Source organism: Pangasianodon hypophthalmus, chromosome 20 (assembly GCF_027358585.1).
Source record: "Pangasianodon hypophthalmus isolate fPanHyp1 chromosome 20, fPanHyp1.pri, whole genome shotgun sequence".
Lineage (NCBI taxonomy): Eukaryota > Metazoa > Chordata > Actinopteri > Siluriformes > Pangasiidae > Pangasianodon > Pangasianodon hypophthalmus.
In genome coordinates, this window is record NC_069729.1 from 20,699,741 (window position 1) to 20,722,328 (window position 22,588).

Sequence of the window (22,588 nt, forward strand, 5' to 3'; positions counted from 1 at the left end):
TTACAGACGTTTGCATTTAAAATTGATGGAGTTATTTGTTTCTGTAACGTCGTTTGTGGCCTCCGCATCCACACGGCGTTTATAAAATATCCCCCTCACCCTGTCTGGCCGTGTACTCGTTATCCTCGATGAGTCTCGCGAGCCCAAAGTCTGCCACTTTACACACCAGGTTGTCTCCAACAAGGATGTTCGCTGCTCGTAAATCTCTGTGAACGTAATTCATCCTCTCCACGTAGGCCATACCGGCAGCAATCTGAGAAAAATAAATAAATTAAATTCAATTACAAATCCAGATGTAGTCGACAAACTCATAAATACAGATGTTTCAATCCATAAAACTGTAAAATGAAATGTTTTTACACTAGCATTTTTTTAAACTTTTTTTTTTAAAACATTTTTTACATACATACATTATATATATATATATATATATATATATATATATATATATATATATATTATTTTTTTATTTTTTTTTTTATGTACATTGTTTTTTTTTTTTAAACAGCTTTTTTTTTGCATTTATCATTGTTTTTAATAAATTTTTTTATACATTGCCCTTTTTTACATCATCTTTTTACTTTGGTGTTTTATACATCAGCTTTATTTATTTATTTATTTATTTACTTACATTTTCCATTTTTGCACTTGCTTTTTTTTTTTTTTTTTTTTTTTTTTTAAACACTGATTTTATTTACACTGGATTTTATTTACACTGTCTATACTGACATTTTTTTTTTTTTTACTTTTTCTATTATTTTTGCCATTAGCTTTCTTTCTTTCTTTGCTTTTTTTTTGCTTTATTCTCTGCCTACTTTTCCATTGCTGTTTTTAATTGTTTTTTTTTTTTACATTACCTTTTTTCCATTCACATTTTTTTTTTTACATCTGCTTTTTTTTTTTTTATATCATCTTTTTTTTTTTATAAATTTTTTTTTTTTTTTTAAACACAGTACCTGAGAGGCCATATCAACCAGCTGTGGAAGTCGTAAAAATTTTCCTTTATCGCCTTTTAGGAAATCTAGCAGGCTTCCTGGAATTGGAAAATATTAGACATGTATTTATTTATTATTTATGACACATGGACTTTAAAATGCATGAACACTATTCAGTAATGATGAACATCCCGCTAGAGATCAGACCTTGGCTCATGTACTCTGTAACGATGTAGATGGGCTCCTCGGAGACCACGGCGTAGAGCTGCACCAGTTTCTCGTGCCGGAGTTTCTTCATGACCTGAGCCTCCTCCAGGAAAGCCTCGGGTGACATGGTGCCCGGCTTCAGCGTCTTTATAGCTACTCGCGTGGTGCCGTTCCACGTACCTACACGGGAAAGTACAGTTATTTCAGCTATTAAAATATCCAAATATCTCAATAAAGAAAGTGTGGCTCAATTAAAGCTCATTAAAACTCATTAAAGTTAATTAAAGCTCATTAAAGTTAATTAAATCAATGCAGGTCGACATCCATAAGTCAGCAACTCGAGTTAGAATTAAACCCAAAACAGTTCAGGATAAATAATGTTTGAAGGAATCAACAAAATGCTAACCTTCTCACTGTAATTACAAAAGTTAATTATTTACAGATAAAAAAAAAATTAAATCAGTGTTAGAACATGATCACAAATACAATCATCATTAAGCAGCATCGTCAGTTACAGTGTGTATGGCTGGGATTAATCTTTTTACAGAATATATTTTTTTTTTTACAGTCGCTAGGAACGCTAGGAGCCCTCCATCGAAATTATTTATCACAATAAATTACAATAAATGATTAATTTCTTCTTCATACCTAGAAAGTGTCAGGTGTTTAAGATTTAGCTTGTGGTATTTGGTACGCTTTCAGAAAAAAAAAAAAAAAAGAGTTCTTTACGGATTTATTGGATAATTAAAGGTTCTTATCATCTAAAAACTTGTGACCTTTAAGGGTTCATCCAGAAGGAAAACAACAACAAATAAGATTATACTGAAAAATAATAATATCTAGAGTGTTTATTTTGCGCGTTATATAACTCTAGAATTATACACAGCTAATAGACTATTAAAAAGATATCTTTCTAATCTGCTGACATTTAATATATTAAAATATAATTATACGCCGTTAACGTTAATGTTACAATGCGTTTATTATTATTATTGTTATTATTATTATTAATATCATCAGTTATACTATTAGAATGTCGTTAGAGTTCGTCTGATGGATCTAACTGTATTTGTTAAAAATATTTAAGGAAAAAACTCAAATTTTGAACAGGAATTTAATGTCATTAGTAGCTCCGCTACGTACGGTTCGCTAACTCACTTCCTCCCGAACGCTCAGTCAAAAATGTACGTAAGCGCTGAGATAACTGGAACCTTCTGTTTGGATCAAGCGCTTCTTCGTTTTAATTGTATTAATTGTATTTCAGTGTATTTCAGTGTATTTGCGGCTAATCGCACCACTCCCCTGTAAAAATAAATAAATAAATAAATAAAATAAAATTAAAAACAACCCCCATACTTCTTGTTCAGCTGTCAGAGAAACACTAAACCCATCCCTCTCTCAAACCAATCGCTCTCTACGCCTTAAAAACAGCCAGGGAATTCCCTGTGTGTGTGTGTGTGTGTGTGTGTGTTGTAATTCTGTAATTCATGTACATTAGAATGAAATCAGCATCATTATGAATATATTAGTGTGTGTTTGGGTAAAAGTCACATGTACATTTAACACATTGTTAAAATTCCAAAGCTAGCGTATATCAGTGAACGCTTCCGAGAGATTTATTAGCGTCGTACCCATCCACACTTCCCCGAAGCAGCCCTGACCCAGTTTAAGGTCGAGCCGCAGAGACTCGCGCGGGATTTCCCAGGCGTCTCGCGCTAGGCCCTGCGTCTGCGGCTTCAGCATGGGGCAGATGTCGGTCAGGACGTGACACAATCCGTCTGCGTGCGCTGAAACGGCCCGGGAGAGGAAGCAGGTATTAATAGCAGCACTAATTATTATTTATAGCATTCTCTACATGGTTAACATATTTTAAAGAGATATTATTACACACACACACACACACACACACACACACACACACACACACTTCTCTCACACACTTGGACTTTAAAAAACATCCACACACATCCCGCTATCAAGACAGAGTCTGCTCTGGGAAGAAATTAGACACAATTTCTGGAAAAGTAGGAGCGCTATAACGCAAGATAAATCAAACTCAGTGTGTATAACCCATAATAACAATTCGAATCAAATAAAAATCTGAATTTTTTTTATTTTGGGTTGTTCATTGCAAATAAGTGTCACAAAAGCGTATCATTTATCTTCTTAATCTCCATTTCCTTCAACGCTCCAGTGTTCCAGTGCGTAACGAGTGCTGAGAAAAAAGTTTGCTTCAATTTATGTCGCACTTTTAAGGTTTTCATTTGACTCACTGTCATGAAAAAAAAAACAACAAAAAAAACAACACAACACGAGCAGCAACAGCAAGAGCACTTTGTGCTTGGCCCCCTAACGCTCACGAAAACCTCCTCCATCGTCTCCTCTTCACTGTGAGCTTTTTAAGATGTTCCTGATTTCTTTGTACCAATTGTTCCGCCTCTTTGTGATTTATTTTACTGTTACTTATCACGATGAAAATTCACAATACGAATGCAATAAAACAATTTTTTTTAAAAAGACAAAAGCCGGATATTATTAGCATCAGCTAATGTGACTGTGTAGGATTTTTCCATGATGCAACTTTCAGTATTTTATATTAATTTATTAATATTAATATTATTATTTTTTACCCAATTGAGGCCTGCTGATGTGTAAAAGTGTGTGTTAATGCTGAATCTTGTGGGGTGTGTGTTTGGGAGTGTTTCGATTTCAGATTTTACAATAAAAAGTCATTCTGATGCAGCTTCATGAAACTTAAAATGATCTTTCGCCACATTTAGGGCAAGTTCACGTCGACGTTTTGGTATCTGTGATAATGAATACTAATAATAATCTCATGCAAATGAGAGTCATGTGACAGGAAATCCAATCTGAAAAGGAGTTTGCTCCGCCCCAACTTTAACTTTTGTACTAAAAATAGTTTGAGAATGCAGCTGAAATGTGTAACACAAATTCCTTTACAAATAAATTTACAATTTACAAATTTAAATGTTCATGTTTACTGAAATCAAACCTGAACACGGGTTTACAGCGCTCACTCGCTCATTAACACTCCGAACACGGCTTTACGGCGCTCACTCGCTCATTAACACTCCGAACACGGCTTTACAGCACTCACTCGCTCATTAACACACTCTGAACACGGCTTTACGGCGCTCACTCGCTCATTAACACACTCTGAACACGGCTTTACAGCGCTCACTCGCTCATTAACACACTCCGAACACGGCTTTACAGCGCTCACTCGCTCATTAACACACTCCGAACACGGCTTTACAGCGCTCACTCGCTCATTAACACTCCGAACACGGCTTTACAGCGCTCACTCGCTCATTAACACACTCCGAACACGGCTTTACAGCGCTCACTCGCTCATTAACACACTCCGAACACGGCTTTACGGCGCTCACTCGCTCATTAACACACTCTGAACACGGCTTTACAGCGCTCACTCGCTCATTAACACTCTGAACACGGCTTTACAGCGCTCACTCGCTCATTAACACACTCCGAACACGGCTTTACAGCGCTCACTCGCTCATTAACACTCTGAACACGGCTTTACAGCGCTCACTCGCTCATTAACACACTCTGAACACGGCTTTACAGCGCTCACTCGCTCATTAACACACTCTGAACACAGCTTTACGGCGCTCACTCGCTCATTAACACACTCCGAACACGGCTTTACGGCGCTCACTCGCTCATTAACACACTCTGAACACGGCTTTACAGCGCTCACTCGCTCATTAACACACTCCGAACATGGCTTTACAGCGCTCACTCGCTCATCAACAATCCGAACACGGCTTTACAGCGCTCACTCGCTCATTAACACACTCCGAACACGGCTTTACAGCGCTCACTCGCTCATTAACACACTCTGAACACGACTTTACAGCGCTCACTCGCTCATTAACACACTCTGAACACGGCTTTACAGCGCTCACTCGCTCATTAACACACTCTGAACATGGCTTTACAGCGCTCACTCGCTCATTAACACTCCGAACACGGCTTTACAGCACTCACTCGCTCATTAACACACTCTGAACACGGCTTTACGGCGCTCACTCGCTCATTAACACACTCTGAACACGGCTTTACAGCGCTCACTCGCTCATTAACACACTCCGAACACGGCTTTACAGCGCTCACTCGCTCATTAACACACTCCGAACACGGCTTTACAGCGCTCACTCGCTCATTAACACTCCGAACACGGCTTTACAGCGCTCACTCGCTCATTAACACACTCCGAACACGGCTTTACAGCGCTCACTCGCTCATTAACACACTCCGAACACGGCTTTACGGCGCTCACTCGCTCATTAACACACTCTGAACACGGCTTTACAGCGCTCACTCGCTCATTAACACTCTGAACACGGCTTTACAGCGCTCACTCGCTCATTAACACACTCCGAACACGGCTTTACAGCGCTCACTCGCTCATTAACACTCTGAACACGGCTTTACAGCGCTCACTCGCTCATTAACACACTCTGAACACGGCTTTACAGCGCTCACTCGCTCATTAACACACTCTGAACACAGCTTTACGGCGCTCACTCGCTCATTAACACACTCCGAACACGGCTTTACGGCGCTCACTCGCTCATTAACACACTCTGAACACGGCTTTACAGCGCTCACTCGCTCATTAACACTCTGAACACGGCTTTACAGCGCTCACTCGCTCATTAACACACTCCGAACACGGCTTTACGGCGCTCACTCGCTCATTAACACACTCTGAACACGGCTTTACGGCGCTCACTCGCTCATTAACACACTCCGAACATGGCTTTACAGCGCTCACTCGCTCATCAACAATCCGAACACGGCTTTACAGCGCTCACTCGCTCATTAACACACTCTGAACACGACTTTACAGCGCTCACTCGCTCATTAACACACTCTGAACACGGCTTTACAGCGCTCACTCGCTCATTAACACACTCTGAACACGGCTTTACAGCGCTCACTCGCTCATTAACACACTCCGAACACGGCTTTACGGCGCTCACTCGCTCATTAACACTCTGAACACGGCTTTACAGCGCTCACTCGCTCATTAACACACACTGAACACGGCTTTACAGCGCTCACTCGCTCATTAACACTCTCTGAACACGGCTTTACAGCGCTCACTCGCTCATTAACACTCTGAACACGGCTTTACGGCGCTCACTCGCTCATTAACACTCTGAACACGGCTTTACGGCGCTCACTCGCTCATTAACACACTCTGAACGCGGCTTTACGGCGCTCACTCGCTCATTAACACACTCTGAACACGGCTTTACGGCGCTCGCTCGCTCATTAACACACTCTGAACACGGCTTTACGGCGCTCACTCGCTCATTAACACACTCCGAACACGGCTTTGCGGCGCTCACTCGCTCATTAACACTCTGAACACGGCTTTACAGCGCTCACTCGCTCATTAACTCACTCTGAACACGGCTTTACAGCGCTCACTCGCTCATTAACTCACTCTGAACACGGCTTTACAGCGCTCACTCGCTCATTAACACACACTGAACACGGCTTTACGGCGCTCACTCGCTCATTAACACACTCTGAACACGGCTTTACAGCGCTCACTCGCTCATTAACACTCTGAACACGGCTTTACAGCGCTCACTCGCTCATTAACACACTCCAAACATGGCTTTACAGCGCTCACCTCGCTCATTAACACACTCCGAACATGGCTTTACGGTGCTCACTCGCTCATTAACACACTCTCAACACGACTTTTTAGTGCTCATTATCTCTTTTTTCCACCTTGTGAGGCCTGAACTCACTGCGATAGTGCAGGACGAGCTGCTGCAGGCTGCTGAACTGCGTCCGTGACGTGATGTAAAATCCTCCGCTGTCCAGTTTCCGGATTTTGTAGTGTTTGACATTTAGACCCTTCGTGTTGTCGTAGTCCAGCACAGACAGGCAGTACGCTCCTGAACGACAAACCAGCACAGGTAAATATTCAACACAAACACACAGCAGAGGGTCTGTTACCTGTGGAAGGTGAGACGGTTAACAGAACAGAACTGGAAAAATGTGCATTCATTTTAAATTTCAAATGTTTAAATTCTACCAAAAAGATTATTGTTATTATTATTAATGAAACAAGTTTATGTTATAAAGTAATAAACCACTGTGTGTGGTGCTGGTACAGAAAAACAATCAACGGTTTTGGTGGTGTGATGAAGCGGAGTTACTCTTATCACCACAAAGTTGATTATTATTATTATTACTATTATTATTATTATTATTAAAGAACAACAGTCATACTTTTTATCCCTTTATAGTCACATTTAATAGCTGCAAAACCAGTTAGTTCCTGTTCTCGCTTACGCTATAGCAGCTATAAACAGTCGTTCCCTCACCAGCCTCTCTTTATTCTCTCTCGAAGTTAATAAGACAAAAAAAAAAACCCTAAACACAGCTTGTCATGACTGTTACAAAGCGCTGACACTGGAGACTCCTTCCATAATCGTTAAATAAGCATCTCCTTACAGAAAATGTAACCGTAATACATTTCTGTAATCCGTTTATTATTAGCTGTACGAGTTCCTGTGAATGAGCTGTTACTATAGAAACGATAACGTATCAGAACGAGTGCATTAATTATAAATAAACCTGTGAGATCTATAGACAATTAATCAACACCTGACAGCCAATCAGAATCCAGAATTCAACAACAGCGTGGCGTGAAACGTGAAAACGGATGTCCGTTATTAAAAAAAGTATTATATAAAAAGTACTGTACGTGAACGTACATTTCTGATCCAAATCCAATCTCCTCTTACAGTGAGGAAAAAAACAAAACAAAAAAAAAAAACAGAAATCAGATGATACAGTAATGACGAGACGAAACATAATATTTCGTGGTTTGTGTTGGCGGATTACTTCCTGTTTTAAAGATGTCACAGACTGGGAAACACCGGATGAACCTCATATTAGTGTGGAAACTTATTTCATATCATGAAGCTGAAACATTCAGATCCATTAAAGTTCTCTTAACTAATATTACTGAGTTGTTTAATTAACATGAGTTTCAGCGTTAATAAACCATCAGTATTGTAACAAAATAAGAAAAGTAAGCATAAATTAGCAAAAATTTTTAGTTACACGATTAGAGTTACTGGTGGATTATTAATGCTAAAGTTCATGTTAATTAATGCGTTAAATAATGTCTGATAAAGGAACGTTAATTTAAATCATTAGCCCAAAAAATCCCTAAACAGGTACATAAATTAATAAAACATGATATTCTTCCTGATTAAGGCCTTTGGTGCAAATCTGAAATATCTACTGTAACGTCCATCAGTGTAGGTGTTGGAGATAAAATATCAAAAAATATCATAGAATTCTCAAAGGACCTGATACATAGGTTTCATAGGAAATATAGCAATGTTGCAAAAACTATTATTATTATTATTGTTATTATTATTATTAACAAATGTATGATGAAATTATTTTTCTTTATATTCAAAATTCTTTTATGTCCAACAATTATGTACAAAAGAGATTTTTGTTTAACTATTTTAAAGATTAAGCACAAACCTGATCACACATCATCACAACTAGTTTCCAATTATTAAAAAACATTAAAAAATATAATAAGGAATGATCATGATATCCACGATATCTCAGAAAAGACTACTGTGACAATTTATCACAATATCAATGCTGTATCACATCACATCACATCACATTCCATGTCATCACATCGCATCATGGCGCATCGCATCTCATCACATCGCATCAGAGGCAGAAATAAAGAAGTAAAGCTCCTCTCCCTGAGTATCGCAGCTCTAATAAGATTTTTTATAGCCGGGGGTAAAGCAGCTTCGCACACTGACCTACTTTTAACAATTCAGCTGTCCATTGTATAAAAAAAATCCACTGAACCTCCACACTGACATCTTTTATCTTAAAAACAGACTCAATGTGATGTTTATAAATGTTTTAATTACAAAGGTTTAACATTTGATCAAAATTTAAATCAATACAAAAAACTAGAGATGGCACTGATCCAAGTCACAGTATCTGTATCTGCAAAAAACAACAACAACAACAAAAAAAACAGCGTATCGGATTTGACGGAAAAGTTTTCCGTAAAAATTAGATCCTGCAACAAACAGCTAATATCGGAATTGAGTGTGGAAAGTGGAAATGTTTACACGTACACTCTCTTTTGTTTGGATTGACTTTTTGATTGAAAGAGTTGAAGTGTGAAGTGCTTCAGTTTAAACAAAACATTTTAAAGCTTAATCATTTTTAAAGAAAACACTATGGGATGTGTTTCACGATCAGCAGATCTGCGTTATGTGTTATTCACATCAATGTTATTGTATTTACAATTTCTACAGACAATAATAATAATAATAATAATAATAATAATAATAATAATCTGTACTTATATAGAACTTCTTAGTTCAAAATCTCAAAGTGCTTTACATATAAAAGATTCAAGTTTAAGTATTTATTGTAATTAAATTTGGGCAAGGAAAATATAAAATGCTGAAGAAAGTTTTTTTTTTTTATTTTTGTTAAAAGAACGTTTCAACTACAGGTTTGATTCAGCAGGACGTCGCCTTAATATGCCGATAATCCCTTTATTCATTATGAGTTTAAAATCTCAAGTTTTTTCTACATTTTGACACATGACACAAAACGCTGAACAAATCATTTACAGCCCCAAAATTTTCATCGCTCCCTCATTAGGAGCCACGTTTTATTTTATACCAACTTCACCCACGAGAAACAGGAAATCAACAGCTAATAATAAATAATAGCACATGAGATAACACAAGATAATAGCACTTTAACATAAGATAATAGCACGTTGTGTATCTACACAATATAATTGTTTAGTATTGATTAAAGCCAGAAATACACAAACACACACCTTTAGTCGTCTCACTTTCTCTCACAAGGAAAGTTCCTCTCCTGTTCTGGATGTTCAGCAGCAGCCGCTCAGAATCACGGCGTGTAATTTTACCAAAAAACCACCTACAAAGTTAGAAAAAAAAATGCAGCGAGATTGTTAGCGTTATTTAGACATGGCTGTTCGTAAGTGATAAGGAGAACGGAAACAGTTACAGCAGTCAGAGTTAAACTATGTAGCTAGTACAGGTGATAATATCGCAAAATTTATTTTCCTGGCAAAATGTGTTACTTGAATTTTGCTACGAGAACCTTTTAAAATCTTAAAATTCTTAAGTTATTTTGGTCATTTTTCTTTTCTTATTTTGGTCGCCACAAAACAATGATATCGGGGTTTTTTATTGTTGGCACAAAATCCTCATCAAAATTCTCTATCAGAAGCCAAAAAAAGTGAAAATTTAAATACAAAAACATACAAAAACACATCTTTATAAATGAAACTGAAAGATATATTTACTAAACAAGGTAAATAAAATGATTTAGAGACCTAACAAACATTCACTGAAAAGCGGCAAAGAAATTCTAAATGACGGATGTAAAATCCATTTTTTTCCCCAATTTCAGTTATTTTTTTTTCGTTTCCTGCATCTTTCAAATACAAAATACATACTTATATAATCCTCTATAATTTATAATTTAAATTGGTTTTGACATAAATGATTGCTATAATGCTAAAACATGCATCCTGTGTTCAAAGTTAACAAACGCGACGTCAAATACATCAACAGAAATTTGGAAATCGTAAGAATTTACAGGTGATGTGCTGATTTATCGCCAATTATCACCGTTTTCCAATCTAAAAATCTAACACACTTGAACTCTGGTCTTAAACCTGCAGTAATTTTAACAATACTGATATTAAATGTAAAAAGTTGTTGTTACTCTTCGGCTTGGATGGAGTCCGACGGTGCGACGTAATTGCTCGGGATGTAGCCGCTCTTCCCTGTGGTCAAAGAACTCGCCAACCACCAGTCTCCTTCCCTAAAAACACACAACAATCAGCACATTAACGTCGCAAACAACCGGACGTAAACCACCAAACACCGTAAATTAATAAACAACAACATGTTTATAACATGAGATAACCTACAAGACAAGTGACCCAAGTTTCTACTGATTTAAACTTTTATACCATAAAGAAACTGTTGCTAACACAACGTAAAAATATGTTTATTCCTGGCTTTGAAATATTTATAATTCAGTTTTCTTCAAACACTACAATTATACTGAAAAATCTTAATGAATATTTCTTGAGATTACAATAACATAAACAAATTTTCAGCCAATTTCTGGACATTTTTATTTAATCTAAGCCTGTAATTTTCTTATTCTATTGCCAGATAATTACTGAAGCTTTTATTTCTAGAAAGAAACAAAATTATCTTCCAAAAAAAAAAAAAAAGAAAATTTCAACCTTGAAACTTAAAGAAATTATTAATTACTAAGGGCTAATTTTATGTTTGATTTATAACAGTGACATAATGAGAAATATTATAAATTTCGCACCTATTCTGGACAAGTTTTACTTGATATTTTTTGCAGTGCACGAACATGACTACACACACACATGCTTTAATTCAATTCATCCAATTTGCTAATTCAATTTGTTATGTTAAAACTTTTAACTGCCAATGTATGTAAAACAAACAAACAAACAAAAAACCCTGAAGAAAAATATATATATGTACACCGGGTTCTTGCACTCTCCCTGTACAAAGAACTTTTAAAGACTTTTTTTGCAGATAATTTTTTTTCTTTTCTTTTTTTTTTTAATTTTCCAGACATTTTATATTAATTTGATGTTTTAATTTTTTGTAAAATTCTTGGAAAAAAATATGGAGATAAGAGAAAGACCACTTTGAAAACAGAATATCATACTTATTTATTTCCACATTATTTAAAATTTCCGTGTTTTGTCAGGTCTGGAATTGAGCGCCTTTATATTTAACAGTTAACACTTTTCTTTAATAAAGAATGCTGCAATAAAAAAAAAAAAAATCCACAATCACACATTTGACCTGAGATTTACTGATCATGAGCCTTACACACTCTTTCTCCACACTGTGGAAAGAATTACGAGATGTAAAAGAAGAGTTACTGACCTGTAGTTGTACTTTCTCCTAATTTAACCCATGAAGCATTGGGGGGAAAAAAATGACAAACAGCACTGATATAAAACACCAACACAAGAGAAAAGCTTGCTATAATACACATTCTTTTCAGTTTATATGTAACGGACCCCAAATCCTTAAAAAAATGAATTTGTGGAAGAGAAATCACTGCGCTTTATTCGGTGAATGAAATTTTGTGGCCAGTTTTTATCTTTAAGGACCTGAGATAAATACAGAATTAGTGACAAAGTTAATATAACACGATACGCAAAGACATTTCTGTGATACACAATATGAAGGTTTGCTCCCAAACTGCCAGCAATGCAGCCGTGTTACATTAAAAATTATTTTTAAAAAAGTGATACTGCAGTTAATATGCTACAAAATAATTTTTCTATAAAAAAATACTTTATTGACCTAAAAGCGTAGTAAATATTTAACACTGAAAAGGAGAAAAAAAAATTAAAGATCTATAAAAATATAGATCTATAAACAGCTTACAATTTTGTTAAGAAAAAACTTTTTAACACCACACTGGCTGCACATTGGCTGTCAGTTTGTAATTAAATTTACTAAATAAATAATAAAATAGTTTTTGAAATTGAATTATTAACAATAAACTATAAAATATATCTCAGAAATGTATACTGTGACGTAATTGTTCATCAAATGTTTAAATGAACAACAACTGGGTGTTTGTACTAATCGTTAGTTTTTTTGTGTTAAAAGTGTCTGATAGATAAATAAATAAACAGATAAATAAATAAACAAATGTCTCCAGTGTTCAATGCCTATTGTCTTATTACGCAACGTCTCAGTTTGTCAGGAAATGTGCGAATGTCACATTAATATTCCCGAGATAACTGAATGACGCTCGGAGTAACGCTGCATGAGGACATTGTGCGATGTGTTAGCAAAGCAAGTGCAGCTCGCTGAAGGATGGACACCAGCAGAAAATCACAAAATATAACTATAACTATTTAAAAAAATGACAAATTAGCATACTGACAAGCAGGCTTGATATTATTCATGCAAAATAAAGAGTTGCTATAAAAAAAATTTGGTTATAAAATTAGCCTAAACATTGAACTTTGGACATTAAAACATGAGAAATAATTCTATATGAGCTATGAATTATATAAAGCAAGTGCAGCTCGCTGAAGGATGAAGAAAATCACTGAAGATAATCACAAAATATAACTATAACTATTTAAAAAAATGAAAAATTAGCATACTGACAAGCAGGGCTGATACTACTCATGCAAAATAGAGTTGTTATAAAAAAATTAGTTATTAAAAACATCTTTAGTTATTAAAATTAGCCTCAACATAGAACATTGGACATGAGAATATTAGAAATAATTATAAATGTAGTAATCATTTGCATCGAAACACTTTGAGACAATTTTATAATTACATACACACAATTTAAAGAGTAGCGTAATATGAAATTTGATTATTAAACAAACTAGCATCAAATGACCAAAATTTTGTTACGCTCAAACAAATTTATAAAATAAAAATGACCAAAATATTGATGTGAAAATATTGAATATTTTATTGATGTGTTTCAAAAAATCTTGAACCACTGAACTTGTGAACATATTATATTATATTTTTCTGATAATTTACATTTCTTCATGCTATATCATGGCTAACACTTTTTCTTTTTCCATTTTTGGACTTCTTAAAGCAACAGATTGTATTTTATCAAGTTGTTTCTTAGTTATATGACTTATTCTAATGTTAAATTAATTATTTTTAATTAATTTAAATTATTATTTTGAAAGATTTTTTATGTTGAGTTATTCTTTGCTAGGACTTTATCATCAAACCTAAATATTTTTTAAAATCTCTGATTATTGAGTATTGTTATATATATTTTTTCCCCATATTGCACTATTTAACATATTTTATAACCTCATCACTAACTCTACTCCTGATTCAGGAGGAAATTTTTTGAATTCCTACTCCTGAATAAGGTCTGTCCCATTTTCAAATTTCATAACTCCGCCCACTGGGTAAAAATCTGGATCTTTTCAAGAAGATAGTTACTTTAAAATGATATTGTAGTAAAAACGTAAAACTACATATATATATATATATATATATATATATATATATATATATATATATATATATATATATATATATATATATAAAGCTTAGGCAATTAGCATAAAAATTTGCGAATGAAAAGTTAATATACCTAGAGTACACCTCTGATGTTAATTTTTTCCCTGAGAAAATTTCCATAATTTCACAATCACAAGGCTGTGAAAGTAACTTACTACAAACTTCTGAAACCTAAATTCATCGTACGTATATTTGTAAACAACTTCTATGAATTTCTGTATTATACTGCGTAATCGGGGCTGGATATTAGCAGCACTTAGCAGTATAGTACGTATATGGCAAAATGACCATATTGCATTATTTTAAAACTTCTTCATGATAAATACCTACCACAATACTTAGTTTTGCTGAGGTGTATTTTAAATGTACATAAAAATGTAAATATTTAAATAGAAGCATTGAAACCTCAATAGTGAAAAAAAAATGTATCACGATGTATCATGACTTTATATTACGATATTACGATATAATATTATATAGTATATCGTTCAAATGTATATTTATTTTTGCTGAAGTTATTAGCAAAAACTCATTAAACAATCAGGTTGTAGATTTGTTAAAGATATTGATTAAAAATGTAAATATTTAATGAGAAAAAGAATGAAATTAAACGACAGGTACAAAGTTAGATAGTAATGTCTGATTTGTTACAGTGAGTAGCAATGAAAAAAAAAATATATATATATAAAAGCACCGACACCTCACAAGACCTACAATACTCAGAAAAGTTAAACATGATGTTAAAATGTTGTGATATTTTCCAGCCCTATTCCAAAATAGTAATAACTCAATTTCTCTTATATCAGCATTACCATAATGCGTGTTTTTAATGGCTAATAATACTATAATGGTGCTGTGGCCTATATGTTTCCAGATAGCGAGTAGGAAAGACTTTAATGTGTGTTTATTTCCACACTGATTCATATATTTCTGTCGCTGGAACCAAACTGATGACTCACAGTCTGAGAAGGAATCTGTCTGGGCGCTGACATACACAAGGTTCATTTCCCGTCTCCATGACGTATCATCAAGGACAACAACGAGAGCTGATAATGAATGGCCTTCGAACTGTTTTAAACACTGTGAAGTCAAGCTGCTGTAATTTCATGTTCTGCTATGATGCGTTTCAGAAAAGTGCTTCATCACGTACAGCGTAAACCGTCCTTGAGAAGACACACGTGACGAGACTTACGTGTTATTGAGGATCTGCAGCCTCTCGCCCTTCTTAAACGTAAGATCCGCAGATGTCCGAGATTCGTAGTCGTATAGTGCGACAAACGTGGTGACACCAGCTGTGAGTGAGAAGGAAGTCTGGTTAAAGCCATGGGATCAGGAGGGGGTGCGAGTGCTCAAGTGCAGATCAGTATCAGTGAGACGCTGGCACTTTTCTAAAGCTCTGCTGAACAGGTGTGAAAAGCCATTTGTTTGGCAAATGCTTGAACAAATGCTCCCTGCTCATGATCATCCCCCCTCCCAGCACACACACACACACACACACACACACACACACACACACACACACACACACCGGACAGCTCCAAGGCATGTCTATTAAAGAAACAGATTCACGACTTTGGTGGTCATTTAAATGAAAAGTGAATCAATAACTGTTCAGTGGAAACCGAATACCGGAAACACATAAATCTTGGCCACCAGATACACTGAACTGACACAATCATAACAGTTTCAATCGAATATCAAAAGAATTAGCATCACAAGTCATATATTAATCCAATCTTCATCCCCTGCGTCGTTCCTCAACCATTGCCCCACTTTTCTTACTTGACTGTGTCTCCTGCGTTGTTCCTCAACCAATGTCCCTGTGCCATTTCCCAATCTGTGTCCCCCACCCTATTACTCAACCAGTGTTTCTAGTGTTGTTGCCTGATCGGCATCCACAACTATGTTCCTCAACCAATGTCCCCTGTGTCAATACCCAATCAATGTCTGATCTGTCTTACTTGACCAGTGTTCCCTGTGTCATTGTTCAATTTGTGCCCCCAGCATCATTCCTCAACCAGTGTTCCTCATGTCATTGCACAATCTGTTTTCCCAGCATTGTACCCAGTGACATTGCCTAATGTGCATCCCCCGCCCTGTTACTCCACCAGTGTCATTGCCTGATATGCATCTCTACGGCTTTCCTTGAGCAGTGTCCCCAGTGCCTCTGCCCAATCTACAGTCCCTCATCTTGCTCGAGCAGTGTCCCCAGTGCCTCTGCCCAATCTACAGTCCCTCATCTTGCTCGAGCAGTGTCCCCAGGGATGTTGCCTGATCTACAGTCCTCCACCCTCCTTCTCCACCAGTGTCCTGTGTCACTGCTTGATCTGCATCCCCCGCCCTGTTACTCCACCACCAGATGTCATCACCTGATCTGCATCCCTGCATCATTCCCTAAGCAGTTTCCCCAGTGATGTTGCCCAATCTACAGTCCCTCATCTCACTCAAGCAGTGTCCCCAGTGATGTTGTCCAATCTATAGTCCCTCGTCTTACTCAAGCAGTGTTGCTACTTTTACTTCTGGTGCATTCACAAACATTTAGGGCGGTGCGTGATGACAAAACCTCTGTATTCAAATATGTTTCTGTGGTGCTGGAAAAGAATTTATGCTGCTTGCTATGTTTATCCGTGACATCTGTTTCAGTACTGTGTATTTTTTCCCCCAAATATGATTATTTCAAAAGTAAAAATAACAACAAAATACTTCTTATTTAATATAGATACTGTTACAAAAATTAAAAAGTCATTTTAAAGTTTCCATATTGACCAAGAGCTTTCATTTTTTCATTTCTTTCTGGTACCATAAAAGTAATTCAGTCGCATGCAATACCTCTTATGGGTGACGTGATGCTCGCTGTGTGATCCGCGCCACCGAAAAGTTGATGTTCTGCATTGTTGGTGTGGTAAGTGTTGCTCCGCCTGCTGGTCCCCACTGCAGGGCTCCGATTTGGCGTTTGGGTCTGAGGGCCAGAATTGAAATGGTGTCCACTGGAGGAGCCCATACCAATGGTACCATCCAGACTCAGAGATCTCTGGCCTGGGTCTTTTGGCTTGCTCTTACTTGTCCCCATTGAAAGGCCTGAGGAAAATAAAGGAAGGAAATGATGAGGAACTTGAGGAATGTGTTTGGAAACTTTGAATTCAGTTGCGGTGCAAATATTATTAGCAACAAAATGAGAAATTCACAGTCATACAGCAGAAGTTGCAGTCTGTCATGCAACCTAGGCATGCAGGACAAAAGCAGAGACATGTTGAATCTTGATAAGTTGATACCATCTGGTGCTTTTTCAGTTTCAGCTGAAACTCAGATTGGAAAAATGTGGTTCCTTTGACTAACGGATAGATTACATTATTTGCATCAAGCACAAAGTGAAGAGGAACTCCAAATAATATCAGAACCTTGACCATGACTTGATCACTAGAAATCAATGATTTCTGTAAAATTAATTGATCTTCTACACCAAACATAATTCTAATTTTAATATTGTGATTTAAAAAAAATGCAAAGTTGTAAAATTCAGTTGCTTGTGTCAAGCTTTTATTTATGATGGTCAAGTTACTACATATATTCACAAAAACTAAAACCTAATCTTCACCAAAACATCAAATTTGAATGCAAGAGTCTTCTAAAACATATTATATTTAGATTTCGTTAAGACTTTGTAGCTAATGTTGAGTATTTTGTTTAAGTCTTAATTACTCAAGACGTTTTACTTGCTAACATATTTGTTGCAGTGTAAAAGCCGACCTAAAGTTCAACACCATGTTTCTAAACACTGTATGTGATTTTTTTTTTTAAAGCAAGCATAGTAAAGAATGTTGTATACAGGTCTATAGATTAGAGAAAAATATGGTGAAGGAACGAAAGAAAATAACACAGCCTTCTCTGATTAGAAATGTGGACAGACTGGAATTAACCACACCTTAAGTAACAGTCCAACAAAAAGGCGGAAGAGAAAGCCTTCACACAACTTTTAGGCTCTTGCTTGTGAATAAAGAAAACGCTATACTGGTGAGAATCAAAAACAATCTGACAAAACATTTACTAATTCTTTGTTGAGAGCTTAAAAAAAAAAAAAAAAACGTAATCAATCAGTGTTACTCTTGTTTAAGACAAATGGTAAAAGTGTGTCACAATTTATGGGAAGGCAAAGCACATACTAAAGCACATACAGCACAAGGAACGCTGTCTAGACACGGAGAGTGAAACAGACTTATTCGGAATGCATAATACACACCCCAACAAGTCCTGACTCTTCCACCACACACCCTACAGGGAGCCAAAGGAGGCCTTATGGTGGGTGTTGCCACGACCATTTGTTGTAATATGACTAAACCAGTATTGCCCAAAAGGTGCAGGCTCGCACTCCTGCAGTGAAATCCAATTCATCCACCTAAATGCGACTAGTGGAGTTCTAAAACAATGCCCTAAAAAATGTCAGTCTCTAGAATGTACGCTGTAAAGAATTACTATAATTTCTAGCATAACATACAACGTTCAAACGAGTATAAATATATATAGTGTAAATGTGGGAATTGTAAGAAAGGAATCTTATATTGTGACTATTGTAATAATAGAACAATTGTTAACTTTACTGTAAAACCAGTTGCTAAAACATTTACCTGAAGCAGCAAAGAAAGCTCTTCTGGCAAATTTTTTTTATTTTTCATTTCTTCATTACTTTGTCATCCCAAGTTTTAATTAAAATCAATTAATGATTTACTTTAGTGAAGGAGAGGAAGTGCAACAAGGGTAAAAATGTTAACCTAGGGAGGTAGCTAACGTTTGCTAGTTACCCTGATATTTGAAATACTTAGATAACCCATACAGCTTACTTACTTCTTCTTTCTGTGATATTCAGAATGTGACTCCTAGGTTCTCAATTTTCATTTTTAGCAATTTCTTATTGTGTAATCTTTCATTGTAGCAGCATGAGCACAAGATTAAACTGGAAGTAAAGCTAGGTAGCACTAGGTAATATTATCCTAGCTTAGTGGCTAACTAGCCTAATATTTCAAATAGATAACCTAATATTTTCTTATACTTCTTGTTGTTTTTAAAAATGTTGTTCTGAAATGTTGATTTGAAAGTTCATGATGATCATTTATTTCACTGTCATTGTTATTATTATTATTATTATTATTATTATACATTACCAAGTTGTTTTAGGTATATGTGTAAAATATATGTGGTGTGTGGAGTGGAAACGCCCTCTATTTTTGCACATCGTGACCATTTTTTGAAATCAAACAATTTATAATATATTTATATACAAAGTTTTACTTAAAATGAACAAATTTTGAAAAACTTTCCATCCACTGTAACTTATTTTCTGCATAACACTGCACAACTTTTCCTTCAGGATCTGATACGACGTGTTGCACTAAACTATCTATCCTACTCAAAGGTAGGATCTTTAGAAGATCGGGATAGTCTTTAGAAGACTCGTCCTGTGTCCTGTTTTATTAAGGGAAGGAATTGTTTTCTTCTGGCTAGGAAATGGTCCAAACCAGACATGATAGAAATGCAAAAATGGTGTCAATATGCACGGTCTAATCTGTTCCCGGAAGAGAACATGCTCGGCGTCAGAGGAAGGTCTGACGGATGAAGATAGAGTACATGGTGAGCTAACACGTTTTAAAGACAAACGCGCACACACACACACACACACACACACACACACACACACACACTTAAAGATAGGCCTTGAATAAATGAAACATGATTGAATGAATGACTAGTAAAAAGTCTCTAGGAAAAATTTGACTGACCTTTCCAAAACCTCAGATGCCTGAAGACAGCAATGTGACATGCTGCTCATGTGTGTGTGTGTGTGTGTGTGTGTGTGTGTGTGTGTGTGTGTGTGGTCGGTGGCAAGGAGACGTAAACAAACCTAGATGCCAAAAAACACCCAACCCTGTCAATACAGTATGCAGGTTTCATCCATGTACAGAGAATATGATTATTATTATTATTATTCTTAGTGTATGATCAGTTTCTGGAACGTTATACAGCGTCATGAAGCTTGAACTCATGCTCACTGTGAACACACACCACACTGTGATGACAAATCCGCTGTAAAGTGCAGCAGGGCTTGAAAGAGCACCAGGTCCTCACTGGCTGGTGGATTTTCAGGGTCCCCACTTTGCGTCCAACCCGTCTGTGTGTGTGTGTGTGTGTGTGTGTGTGTGTGTAATAAAGCAAAATGTCCAAATGTTTACTCACCTTAACGACTTGATGGTTTCTCCACAAATCAAAGACACACACTGACTGTCATTAAAAACAATTTTGCACAGTTTTACAGATGAGATAAAAAATAAATCAGCGTTAAATCCCGGTGGCTGTTAGGAGGTCATGAGGGGGGAAGCAACACACACACACACACACACACACTGAGCACGCACACACACACACACTGAGCACACACACACTCACACTCCGACCTTATCGCACACACATCGTTTCAAAAAGAAAGAAACAGACCCAAACACACACGCGACTGATCCGCATCACCAGGCACGCGAGCGCTGCTGCGATTAAACGGAGAACGGGATTTGCTTTGCGTGGCCGGATTTCGGTTTTGTGAATCGGCAGCGACGTAAGTCCCCGTCAACGTAAAAAGCTATTGGTGCGCGCTCCCGACGCTGCGCACATGCGCGCCGCCCTGCGTGTTGTCTGTCGCGCGCACGTAACAGTACGTGATAATCCCAATTTCTTTCTTATTAAATTTCTTATTAAATTTTTGTTACGTTACATGTTACATGTACAGTGTAAAACTTACTCAAGCTGTTTAGAGGAAACAAAGGAAATGTTTACTAAATAGACTTACTAGTAGTCTTATTTATTGTAAAATTATTTGTTTATTACAAAAATAATTAGAATCAGAATCAGAAAGAGCTTTTATTGCCAAGTGTGCTTACACACACACACACACACACACACACACACAAGGACTTTGACTTGGTATGAAGCTTCCACAACACACATACCAATAAGACAGCGAGACATATAATAATATAATAATAAAAATTACAAATAATAATATGAGTATATATACACACACACACACACACACACACACACACACAGTCAATGGCGATTCACTAATTATTCCTCAGTCAGCACTTCATCCTGGTCAGCAGAGAATTATTACCTATAAAGACTATTTATTAATGACAGATTCACAAACTGATAGAATTTTAACTAATAGATTTTTAATATAAAATTAATTTGTTCATTACCTGAAGGACAATAAAGAAGGAACAAAAGTGTTTGTTTTCTTCATTTTAAGTTTACAAACTTATCTGTAGTTTACATTTTCCAGAGTAACTGTGTAAAGACAAACGCTGCGTCTCAGTTCGCCTACTGAATAGTGTCCGAGATTAGAATTATCGTGTCCCAAATCGTAGTATGATGAAATGAGGATCCCAGAGGTTCCCGGATATTCGACTCTGTGGATCCGTGGACACGTTTTCAGCTAATATTACCCACAATTCCTTGCGTGAGGGAGGGAGGAGGAGTTTTATGACGGTTTGCTTCGCCGAAATCAACCTGCGAACACGGCGGTGTTATGAGTGTAACGTCTGTGATGCGTCTTCAGTATATAAGTGTAAGAATTTAAATGAGAAGCAGTAACTGAAGTTTTTTATTGTAACGTAAGATTAATGGTTGGATGTTGTGTAAAAAGAGTACGATGTTTATCCTGAAGGGTCAGATGAAGTGACGGAGCGACTAATAAAAATGGCGTGTTTTTATACAAATGAAATGTGGAAAAATGAATCGTCAGAATGGTAAATTAAATGATACAGAATAAATGATATAAAGAATAATGAATGAAGAAAAGCTGACATGCAGCGAGGAGGTTGTTTACGGTGACGATGTGCGTAACTAGGCAACAACGTTCTCATCCGTTACATGGCGTGTTAGTTACTATATCCCAGTGCTCACATACGCTTTTGCTACACACTCAAAAGTACGGACTTTTTCTTCACAAAAAGAGAACGCACTTTTAGTGCATAGTGTAAGTATACGAATTGGGACGCGGCAAAAGTGTACATTTGTTAGAACTGTTCTTCCGTCACGTCCAGCTGTAACATTTATTTGTTATGATACATAATGATGAAGCCCAGAAGTGAATATCAGATTTTTTTGCCATTTGATATAATTTTTTTCCCCGATTGGTTAATGGTCATAGATGTTTTATGAAAACCGTCACTAGTGTACGAGTCCCTGCACTAG

At 36.5% G+C, this 22,588-nt stretch overlaps 1 protein-coding gene across 3 annotated transcripts in view; it reads right to left on the reverse strand.

The window, feature by feature from the left end:
• LOC113537983 (proto-oncogene tyrosine-protein kinase Src) overlaps positions 1-20,969 on the reverse strand; it is a 30,366-nt gene extending 9,397 nt beyond the window's left edge. The window contains exons 1-11 of one of the 3 annotated variants that reach the window (XM_034314123.2): positions 20,576-20,969; positions 17,180-17,428; positions 15,543-15,642; positions 12,206-12,223; positions 10,986-11,084; positions 10,066-10,169; positions 6,956-7,105; positions 2,774-2,929; positions 1,143-1,322; positions 957-1,033; positions 100-253 (exon numbers count right to left, since the gene is read on the reverse strand). In XM_034314123.2, the coding sequence (XP_034170014.1) occupies positions 100-253; positions 957-1,033; positions 1,143-1,322; positions 2,774-2,929; positions 6,956-7,105; positions 10,066-10,169; positions 10,986-11,084; positions 12,206-12,223; positions 15,543-15,642; positions 17,180-17,420 (1,279 nt within the window). In that variant the 5' untranslated portion in view covers positions 17,421-17,428; positions 20,576-20,969. The remainder of the gene's footprint in view (positions 1-99; positions 254-956; positions 1,034-1,142; positions 1,323-2,773; positions 2,930-6,955; positions 7,106-10,065; positions 10,170-10,985; positions 11,085-12,205; positions 12,224-15,542; positions 15,643-17,179; positions 17,429-20,575) is intronic. The other 2 variants (XM_053227026.1, XM_034314124.2) reach the window with 2 other exon arrangements.
• Between the last annotated feature and the right edge of the window lie 1,619 nt (positions 20,970-22,588).